Source organism: Spea bombifrons, chromosome 4 (genome assembly GCF_027358695.1).
Source record: "Spea bombifrons isolate aSpeBom1 chromosome 4, aSpeBom1.2.pri, whole genome shotgun sequence".
Taxonomy (NCBI): Eukaryota; Metazoa; Chordata; class Amphibia; order Anura; family Pelobatidae; genus Spea; species Spea bombifrons.
In genome coordinates, this window is record NC_071090.1 from 99774855 (window position 1) to 99786745 (window position 11891).

Below are 11891 nucleotides of genomic sequence, written 5' to 3' on the forward strand. Positions count from 1 at the left end.
CCAGGGAGTACTCCACAACTTTACAGCCCTTACTGTGAAACATCTTCCAGATGGCTCCTTTATTTTAATACTTTGTTCATGGGGTGAAGAGTCTTACCTACAAGGGCCTCATAGGCAACTTAAATATGTTTTGACCTTTGTGATGAGGTGAGCCCATAGGCTCTTGGAACATCCTACCAGCAGAGGTGGTAGAGGTTAATACAGTTAAAGAAATGTAAACATGCTTGGGATAGGCATATGGCCCCTGAATCTAAGACAAGACCAAGGACTGGTTAAGGTCTTTACAGCAAGATAATCAACAGGCAGACTAGGTATCTTATCTGTCTTCAAAGCCTGTTTTTTGAACCATTACGTGAATCCCGTTTTCCTATTGAATCCCAGGCTTGGGCTGGACCATAATCATCGGTATTACAGATGTTGTGAATTCCTCGGTATCAGTATCTGGCAACTCTTTTTTTTTTTTTTTCTCCCCTGAGTTCCGAGGTGATGACAAAACCAAGAACGGGTCACAGAAACACTTGTCCTTAAAATGGTTCAGATGCTTTGCAATTAGAAAAGTCAGTTGTGTAACAGAATTTTATCCCCTGAGATTTGCTGCCCAGAAGAGAGACTCAGAGACCTTTCAAAAGCTTAGCTGGAATTAGGGTTTTTTCACGGCAGAACGGCACAGCCCGCCTCCTGCGTGGGATCCTAAACCTTTAGGTCCTACGTTCTACAAGATTAACCCCTTGAGAACCTGGAGAACGAGTAGGGTATGCAAGGACGTCTTGATACAGGGCAGTGCCCACAACCTCTACGATGAGTAGCGCAGAGCACGGTACGCCAGGCTCGTAACATTTACTACCGCGTCTTAATCTGGTCTGAGGGCATTTCTGTAATTGTAACCCTGCTATAGGGTGGGGGTAACATAAACGGGACTTGAAAGGTCACATATACTTTTTATGGAGTTTGCCGCCCAAGGTACGGGAATACAACCTCCATGCAGTGGTGTTACTCTGATGACATCCTATTGTAGTAATAGCATCACAAGGGCCTAATTAGAAGGTATAAGTACATATGCTGTGCAAATATCATCACATCTCCTGGAGGGAATAAATATTTGGCCCCCTGTCTGAAGGATTATTAAGTCATTCGTTGGTAAATGTGGCTGCTAATTGCACATTCATACTTTCTTGGGTTGGATTACTCAGCCTATCGAGGCTGCCAAGCACAACCGTACATCAAATAGGATTTGAATATTAACCAAAAAACAAATATTGGCTTGCTATTTTCAAAGAGGGAAATTTAAGTTAGCATAATATTTCCCTTTGACAGCACATACATGGGATGGGTTAATACATTTAACCTCAAAACCGGCATTAAAACAACGTTTCTAGTGACCGGTGCGGTGGAGTACAGGAGTTACAACAGGTGTAATTCTAAAGTCTAATGTAAGGAGATGTGACTGCAGATTATCAGGACAGGCTCAGACAGTGCTGGGTTTGTATGTAATGTAAGGGATGTGACTGCAGATTATCAGGACAGGCTCAGACAGCGCTGGGTTTGTATGTAATGTAAGGGATGTGACTGCAGATTATCAGGACAGGCTCAGACAGCGCTGGGTTTGTATGTAATGTAAGGGGATGTGACTGCAGATTATCAGGACAGGCTCAGACAGCGCTGGGTTTGTATGTAATGTAAGGAGATGTGACTGCAGATTATCAGGACAGGCTCAGACAGCGCTGGGTTTGTATGTAATGTAAGGGGATGTGACTGCAGATTATCAGGACAGGCTCAGACAGCGCTGGGTTTGTATGTAATGTAAGGGGATGTGACTGCAGATTATCAGGACAGGCTCAGACAGCGCTGGGTTTGTATGTAATGTAAGGTGATGTGACTGCAGATTATCAGGACAGGCTCAGACAGTGCTGGGTTTGTATGTAATGTAAGGGGATGTGACTGCAGATTATCAGGACAGGCTCAGACAGTGCTGGGTTTGTATGTAATGTAAGGTGATGTGACTGCAGATTATCAGGACAGGCTCAGACAGCGCTGGGTTTGTATGTAATGTAAGGGGATGTGACTGCAGATTATCAGGACAGGCTCAGGCAGCGCTGGGTTTGTATGTAATGTAAGGGGATCTGTTAGAATAAAAATGTCAGCCCGAGATAATAGGTAAATACCTAGAAATTAATATAATTTGTTAAAGTGTAATTAGAAGTCATAGTAATTTTATAATTTCACTGCGCTATTTAAATACAAACTACACCAAATATTAAAGAGTAAATGAATTAAAAAATTGAGTTATTTGAATTTGATTTGTATTCATAGAATTATTATATTAATAATAAAAGTATTATTATTTTTCACCCAATTATATCTCTCCCGCTGTTGATTTATACATTTAAACTATGCCAATGTCGATTGCTCTGTTCAGCACAACATGGAAACCATTGTTTGTATTACTTTGACACTGCATAGGACGAGTGACAAATAAGAAAAGCACACTCTGTGGAGAAGAGTTTTGCAATCTGTACTCGGCTTTATCTTCCATCAAGGAAATGCAGAAGATCAAATAAATGAAAGGTTGTGGTGTCAAAATCTCTAATTCAGGTGTCAAAATCTTGCAATGTTCTAAACGTCCTACTTAATGACTCTGAATAGAATGTTCTTGACATTATTGTCCACTCTTCTGGACTCCAAAATAGCGTACACTTCATTGCTTGCTGACTAAAGTTGCCATGCTTTACATATACATATATTAGAGGAATATTCTCGCCAGGAGTCACCACTTCCATCGACCATCATTACACAATTCTCGTAGTGCTCCTTGTCTCATTGGACCTTGCAGACCATTATGTTCCTTCTGTCCCCATTACATGGATATTCACACTATTAACATATATCTACACATTTTGGATTCTAAGTGGCATGGATATCATGATCATCCTACTTTTATTGTCCATCGTGGCATCAGCCCTAAAAGAATTAGATTATTGCATTCACCATTAATATTTCCACACCGTCCTTTCACCTAATGCCTGACCTTCATCTGTCGTCTGTATTCTGAATTCTTGCCATACCAAATCTTACCTTGCCGCATGTGCCAGTGTTTGCAGGTATAGTTGGTGGAAGGTATTGAGTGTAATCCATATGAAATAGTACTTTGAAAAGACAACCTACATATGAAAGACAACCTAGAAGCACTATGGCCAGAACATCTACATGTGTTATGTTCCCGCTGGTGGCTGTTGTATTGGGGAGTCCCATGGAAGAATAAATATATTTTTATTTGACTATTAAATACAGCGTTGTATTCTGTGATGTAGTTTAGTACTGAAGAAATCTATAAGATGTAGAAGAACAAATATCTGATCTTTCTAACTGAATTAGGTTTTCTTTGATAGTTACCCTTTTTAATACTAACCTTCTTGTCCACAATGCTCACCAATTTCCCAGTTGTTGCCAACAAAAACCATCCCCACAGCATGATGCTTCCGCCATCTTGTTTTGCTATGTGGGTGGTTTTTCAAGGGTAATGGGCAACGTTGGCTTTTGGTGGACAGCCTTCTTTATGGTCGGACCACTACTGTTTCAAGAAATAGTCAGCCTTTGGTTTTAGATTCAGGATTTATGTATATTTCAATTCTCTCACTATTAGCCATTACCATTTCTGCTGGATGAGTGCTTTACTTATCTTCCACTGTAGACCCTAAAGGTAAGTTGGACATTATTTTTCTCTAAATCTGTATGTAGAAATGTAGAATTTCTTAGCTACTTAGTGGAGCACAGTGACAAAAATGGTAATGAACCCCACATAAATTCCATGAACAAAATAAAAAAAAGTCAAGCAGCAACGATCTTCTGCTGGCTGGCTGTAAGGGTGAAATATTCCCAAGAGGATGATTATCATGAAAAAAGCAGATTAACTCCTTCCTATCAAACAGATCGTTGAGAGAGGTGGGGTGGGGGAGTATTTGATCAAAAGCCCTGTGCGGAGCTGGCTTGTGTGTCTTGGACGGAGAGGACTCCTTGATGTGAATGGAGAGCCGGAGAAATTGTTATTTTTCCCCAGGGCCACACCCTGGTGTCAGTCTTGTTCTGCCATAGCTGTCAGCAGGCATTGCCTACAATAATATGTCAGGATTAGTCTGCAGAGGTCTATGTAAATTCTGACCTTTCTTCTCTATTGCTTTTCAAATAGAGGTAAACTGCCAGCAGGCAGTGGTTTGGCAGGGGAGCGAGAGTAGTGCCAGCCTTTGGTACCTGCTATTAGCACATGCTCTTTGTGTGCGTTTCCTAAATCCTTAATTCAATTAATGGATTTCATTTTGCATAGAGAATAAATGATTATTCTAGAAGAGAGTCTTAGGGACCCCCCGGTTTTGTTCTGTTTTTCAAATATTGTGCGCTTGGTGAAGCTCCTGGTTCTCTTTCGGGTACTCCGGAGAGTTTGGCGCACATGCTTGTTTCCAACACAGGTGACAGGTGATAAACCCATTAGCGGATGACCCTAAAAAGTGGGCAGATATGTCAGAAACCATGATCACAGGTCTAGATAGCAGTGACTGTCAGGCAGTGGTGCCCAGGACCTTTAAGGGGGTCCTCAGAATTAAGCCCAATCAGAATCCCTGAAAATCACTGAAAATGAGACGATAGCTAGAGGCATCAAATTGCTCTTTCTGTAATGTTCCATCACCACTATCTGTGGCACCCAGTCCAAGGGGGGCAGTAATAATTACTGATCATCTACCCCAGTGCATCAATGAGCTGGCCGGAGAAGTCAGAGACATCCCTTGTCACCGTCCCATTTATTTCCCTGCATCAGGCCTAGGGTCGCTTCTCACCTAAGTACACGCTGGTGATACCCCTTAATACTGAGACAGAAAAACATACAGGAAACACGCTCTAGGAAAAAATCTACAGCTCTTCATTCAAACCAGGGATTGTAATAAAGTTGAGAATGCTTCCTTTCTCCTCCTCTCTCAGGCACTTACACATTAACACTGTCACTACATATTCACCAATAGGACACAGAATAGGGATAACCAAAACTGAACAGTGCCATAGAGAGGGGAAAGAGCAGTAAAGCAGGACAGGGACTGCTAACCCCTGGATTTGCCATCATATGGGTAGCCTCTGGATGTCACAGAACGTTGGGAAAATCATCATACGTTCAAGGAATTAATAGAAAAAAAGTTTTTGGGGTTAAGGTGCAACAGATTAAATGATTGATCAATCTGATCAATAGAAGAACAAATACAAAGTAATACAAAAAATAAACTGTGCACACTTTCGTCAATGTGAGAAGAAGAAAAATAATTACTAAGCCAGTGTTTTGGCCCTTTGTAGTACCTGTTTGTGGCTGCTTTCAATAATGATGCAGGAAAATACAATGAATCAATGGGATTGGAGGCACCTAGCAGCTTTTCTTAATGCTTCTTATGTGACTTATCTTCAGGAATGGTTGGACAACTTTTTTTTAATCACAATTTGTTATAAAATAAAATAAATATTGCCATGATGGTCCCTTTTAAGCCATAACGGTGAAGTTTAATGGGATCGGTAGCATGGCTCCTTATCTCCGCTCTATCTGCGGTTGTACTACTAACACCTTGTTAAACAATTCCCTGTATCCCAGGCAGGAGAGCTGGTAAGGGAATTAACCTCTGGTGCCCCTGGCTTTGTGTAGTGTGATAAGACCCTTTCCCATAGGGAGATCATCATCTGTCTTGGATCAGGCTGCTGTAGGGAGTCCAGGCTTAGTGTAAACACACAGTATACATTCTGGGGAATCAAAACATATGTCCCCTTAACCCATTGACTGCTGGAGCTTCTTATGGGTCTGCTTGTTCAGGTTCAGTGGGGATTTTTTCTGTTGCATTACACTCTGTAGCTTATTCATGTACAAACATTCTTTACACAGTCTTAACGATGCATCACTTTGACCATTTATACCATCCTTCATTTCACCTATTTGGCTATTTTTTTTGTTTCATTTCAACCTTTCTCCCTTGCCCTGTGGCTTCAAATACTACTATATGGGCTTTGCCACTATGTGAATAAATATGAGGGGTGGGAGACAAATTCCTTTTTCCCTTTCTTGTTTATGCCATGTGCACAGGGAACAGGTTCTGGAATGTGAAGCTTTGGAATACAAGGCATTTCTAAATTGGTTAGGGGAAGGCTGGCAGAATTCAGCCTGATGCAAGTCCAGTAATAAATCAGCCCAAAATGTATCTGCCAGACAGCAAATAATTAAAAGGCACACAAAAGGAATCCAGTCAAGGCATAAATGCTGCATAAAATCATTGTTATGCTAGCCCCCCCAGTGGGTACATGTGGAATTACAGGTAGAACATAGTTTCAAACAGTAGCCCTAAATGTTTGTCAGAGCAGCTAAAGGGGCAATTACCCTCTGCTCCTCTTGACAACTTGTCTAAATAACCAGCAACCCTAAAAATTAAAGTTAGTTGTATAGACTGCAAAGCATCTTTATTTAGCAAAGTAAATTAAAAGTACGATCCTAGTGTGGCTCTGAGTAATGGGTTTTAATGGGCGAAACATGCTTTTAACTGCTTCAGTACCGGTGCTCATGGAATCACAGATTGACAAGGCTGATAAGGACCAGCTGGCCAGTCTATGAATAAAGAAAGGTTTCAACTAAAACAGGTGTCCTACAACATCAGGCATATGGGATGGAAAAAGTAGTCATAAAGTTAGCCCATATGCTGTAAATACATGATACCATAAATCAATATTCATTCTTCAGCATGGCTTTATCATATTTACACCCCAACCATTCCTGCATTTCTTTACCTTGCCAATATTTAGTACTTCTACTGGTAAGTGTTTCCAGGTATCTACTTCCCTTTCTGTGAGGTAGATAGCTCATTGCATAATTATGCTTCCCAAACTATGAAATACATATACAATAATAATAATAATAATAATAATGTACTATATGCAAAAAAACTTTATTAAAAAAAAGTTTATTAAATGATCACATCTAAGATTCTGTATAAATGCACAGTCTTAATTGAACTATTTTTTTTTTGCAGTTTAATTAAATTAACATACATTAATCATGGCAGGGTGTATCAAATACAGAAGCACAAAAGTCCTGAAGGAGGCTTGTTTATTGGCATTCATGTTATTTTCCGAGGAGGACCCAAAATATTTGGAGCCGAAACGTTGGTCATGTGTAACTAATGTGTGTTTTGCATTCTTATTCTGTGGCATTCCTATTCTTCATCCGTATATTTCCTATCCAAAAAACGTAACCATGCATCTTTAGGTATTTATCTTGGCTGGCTGTGCCTGATAGGAGTTACACACAAACTGAAGATATGCTTATCCGACTAACTAATACTAGCTAGGTATTCTATGGCTGTTACCAGTAGAACTTGCTGCCTCAATAGGGTTAAATGCCTAATCTTATTACAATTTTTACAGCATTTTTTCGTTATCTGAGAATGTGTCTGTTCCGCAGAGACCCCCACCTCCTGCCAGACCCCCACCTCCTGCCAGACCCCCATCCAGAGCGCATCCTAGCCTCAGATAAGATGACAGGTCCAGGTCTTCTCATCTCTGTCTCCTTATCTTGAAGATCCTACATGTGATGGATCATAAAGATGCCCCCCAGCTCCTGGCTGCCCCTGCCCCACACAATGTCCTGCATGACCCCCCCTCTGTTTATACATATAGCCCATACAGAGCGCTGTTTGATTGATCGGCAGGTTGATGGGGCAGTTATACAGCGAAAGGGCAGATATATACAGTTATTGAAGTCGGAGAATGTGTGGGGAGCGTGGGAATATGTGAGAAAGACCACTGTAAAGGAGTAGTGGGACGCTGAATAGCATCCCAGTGGAGATGGCAGTGACATCGATAAAACGTTTCAGATTTTCTTTAATTATTTCACGAATCCACCCACTTGCTTTGCAACAAAGTGTATCTTTATTTCAGAGACATTTGTAAATGCTATAAGGGTGCGAATACTACATAGATTATGGTAAATCCCTTTGTTTTTCCCTCCTAAACTATATTTACGGTTGATTGATTTGAGTTCATCCAGCCATCAATGCAAATGAGACCATCAGACTATTCCATGTGTATCACAGATCATCTTTATTCAAACGTTCTACAAATATTAAGACAGATTAACCGACGATCATGTAGATTTGGCATTGATAAATGTACCGTTTAAATCATTAACCTTTTGGTTTGCCAAGAGGCTATTTATAAAATATACAAATTTATACAATAAGGCAGTTTGGGTCATCTTTATAAAGAGCAAGTTTGGGGCAAAGATCGAAATTTGGAATTATGACCTTGGACACCTATGGGACGTTTCAACTGATTGATCCATCATTATATTACCGTGGGAGATGGAGTAAGTAGTTTGATCTGGACTACAACTCCCATCAGGCTGCTGATTGAGCAGCAATGTAACTTTGCCTGTCTGGAAATGATGAACAGATAATATGCTGCGTCTGGATAACAGCCCTTTTACCACAATAGAGGAGGCAAAGGAAGGTGTTACAGGGGTAAAACAGTGAGATTCAGTCAATTTGCTGTAATTCAGGAATATCTATTAGTAAGTGATCTATTGTGAACCATTGTATCAGATCAGCTGTGATCATCTCCCCACTGGGTAGATCGGATTTGTAAGTGCACTTGTTTTAAGGAGACAGAGACAATCACTAATCCCAGAAATCAAAGGGTTAAAAAACGACACCTGAATTAGGCTGCCCCTCCCTCCCTGAGAGAGTCATTAACTTAATTATACAATATTAACAAAAGCAACTTCCCACAACCATTCATTTAAGCTCCATCCCCTCATTATATCTACTTGTAACCTTTCCCCTATCCCAGAACTTGCTATTCTACACCTGAGGATTTTGGAGCTGAAGCTGCCATTTATTGATTGATCCAGGCAGACATTGATCCTTATCAATTTATTAATTATACATTTATTGGGTGCCTCATGGAGATGGCTATGACATCACACATACTCTGATCACCAACATTTTCCACCCACTTGTCACTATTATTGTTCACCAACTCCCATCATCCTCAGTAAAACACTTGGATTAACCCAGACTGTTTAACTCTTCCTGGAACCTGCTAAAATAATAAATATATATATTTCTTTCCCTTTTATTTGCCAAAAACAGCCACTGGTGAAAGAAGCACCCAGCTACCAGCTACCGACAAACCTGATAAAATGTCCAACCTGTATTCCCTGGTTTTTACATATTTCTCAAAATTATTACATATTAGAAAAATATATTTATATACATATATTATAATCTCACAGTCCCACAGCTTGGTAGGTTTACCAGAGGGGCGAATGCCACCCTGCCAGGTAGTACAGGTAGGGGTAGTAGTGGTAGTTCTGGTAGAGGTTGAGCAGAGAGGCTCTGCTCATGTCTACATCCCTGCAGAGCACAGGGAGTGGAGGTGTCTTCTCCATGTCCTCCCCATCTGAAGCCAGTTGTTTCCTCTTAGTTTTGTACCTTCTGTTCTGAAACCAGATCTTCACTTGAGTCTCGGTAAGTTTCAAGCTCTTTGCCAACTGGGCTCTCTCTGGAGCTGACAAATACTTTTGGTTGGAGAATTTTCTCTCCAGCTCTATGACCTGGGAGTGGGAGAAAGCAGCTCTGGACCTTTTCTGTTGGAGTTTTGTTGGACTTTCCCCATCAGCAGGGACTTGTGGAGATGTTTCCAGGACCTGCTGTTCTGTTTCCAGATGTTCTTCTCCTGGGGGGGGGGGAATAAAACATTAGCAGTGTTATTTCAAGCTTGAAACTAAGAACATGGAGGTCTCCTCAACTCCTGATCTCCTGCAGAACAAATGGCTCATCACCAACCACAGAGTTTGACACATTGCCTTGTTGTAGGTGATACATCAATGTCTGCAGCTACTGTATAATTAAACAACACTTCTAGAGGTCACACAACCTATAGCCAGCCAGTAGCTGTGGACTACTACTCTTAGGACCCTCAACCAGCTAATTAATTGGAGACACGGTATACCATCTTTTGGAATACCAAATGTTGTCTATTACCATTTGATGTGTCAGGGATAGCATGTAAAGAACATTCTATAAAACATGTTAATAATCTACAGAGAACATTCTACACACGCATACATATATGGTATTATGGATGCATTTCCCCCCCCAAGACATTTTCCATCAATACTGTACTGGTGGCCATGTATTCCTAATCCAGAACAGACAGCATAACCCCTATTATACATCGCTCTGTTTGTGCTAATGGCCCACCCCTGTGTTTAGTGTCTCTATGGGACCATAGACCTAGTAAGTTTGTGTATATAAGCGTATGGTTGGATAATGGGACTGGTTACTGCTGAGAGGGGGAGAGAAGTTAGCATTGACCCCTCTGCTCGGTTCAGGTTCATTAAACCTATAAAAACACTCACTGGAGTAATAGAGAAGAGAGATAAATGGGGAGGGGGGGGGGTAGTTGACCATATGTGAACAACAGTAGATCTATCATTGTCAAAATATTGTGGCGCCACACAGCTGTAAGGGTTAATTTAAAATGATAGCTATTGTGCTAAAGAAATTCTTATTGATATGGTGGAGTGGAGCATGAAGGATAAAGTGGGTCACATTTGGGGATGTTATAAGCCCACCTGTGATTTAATGTTTGTAAAAGTGAAATGAAGCTAGTGAGTCATGGTACATGACTTTACAATTAACACGTCTCCTGTCCACTAACATCAGACCACCAGAGAAGACACAGTGTGTAGGATCATCAAAACTCTACCCCACACAATACATTAAAGGAGTACCCAAAGATACTGGATCAGTTTCAATCTTAAATTATTAAACTATTGCATGTCATATATATCCACTCACCTCTGTGGAAGCTGTGTTTGATCTCCAGGAGGTTGGGGTCTGATCTCTCTCCTCTGGAACTGGTCATCTTCTGGGACTCAAGTTCCTCCTTCATTTTTTCTTGGGATGAAGCAGTGTCCTGGTTGCCCATTTGGACCACCAAATCCCTGCCTTTACTCTTGCATCCCAAATCTGACAGTATGTCCTGGATGAGGAAGGATTTTAGGGGCTTGGTGGAGAGGGACATGTCTTCTTCTGTGCCTTCCTTTGGCATTCAAAGTGGAATTTATCACCTACTGGATACCAGCAAGTGGTAGCAGGAGAATGCTTAGCAACGCGGGCAACCACTTGCCAAGAAGTATACAGTGTACAGCTCTCAAATAAAGTCCTCTTAGCAATGGATGTATCCCACGAAAATCCTCTTCACACTTTATTCCTCCTTTCCACCTACGCTATCCACCCTACATATATCTCTCAGTTTCCCAGCTTGCTCTGTGCTGATTGGTTGCTCACCCACCCCTTTTCACAGGCCTCCTGCTGATTGGCTGCTTTCACACCCCTGTCCACCCCACTTACTTTCCCACTCAGGTAGAGAAGCAATCAGATAATAAGAATGCACTAAAATCTCACATCTCCTCTCCCAGGATACTGCCAGACCTGGCAAAGGTATTGTGTACACATCAGCCATTCACACACAGAATATAGATACACTATATGTGCAAAATATAATATTTCAGTATGTTTTATGTTATTTCAAATATATATCATCTATATTTTCTTTTATTTTCTTTCTTTCTTTCTTTTTTCTCTTTTACTTTCTCTTTCCCTTCTTTTTCTTTCTTTCTTTCTTTCTTTCTTTCTTTCTTTCTTTCTTTCTTTCTTTCTTTCTTTCTTTCTTCCCTCTCTCTGTATCGAATATGTCTATTTAATTATAGTTTTTTTAAAAAAAATAAATATATTAATATTTATTGTTACCAAACCACTATTATCTTTCTTTCTTTCTTTCTTTCTTTCTTTCTTTCTTTCTTTCTTTCTTTCTTT

General features: G+C 40.6%; 1 protein-coding gene across 1 annotated transcript; it reads right to left on the minus strand.

The window, feature by feature from the left end:
- Nucleotides 1-8980: 8980 nt before the first annotated feature.
- On the minus strand, nt 8981-11124 carry NKX3-1 (NK3 homeobox 1). The gene is made up of 2 exons (XM_053465326.1): nt 10884-11124; nt 8981-9744 (listed from the first exon to the last, which is right to left on the minus strand). The coding sequence occupies exons 1-2, from the start codon at nt 11122-11124 to the stop codon at nt 9320-9322; spliced, it is 666 nt and encodes a 221-aa protein (XP_053321301.1). The 3' UTR covers nt 8981-9319.
- Nucleotides 11125-11891: the final 767 nt, after the last annotated feature.

What these genes read in the sequence shown, in the direction of transcription:
- NKX3-1 (XM_053465326.1), bottom strand. Translation starts at nt 11,124, where the DNA reads ATGCCAAAGGAAGGCACAGAAGAAGACATGTCCCTCTCCACCAAGCCC. An exon ending in CCTCCTGGAGATCAAACACA is followed by an intron (nt 9,745 to 10,883) that starts GCTTCCACAGAG and finishes CCCCCCCCCCAG; the next exon opens with GAGAAGAACATCTGGAAACA.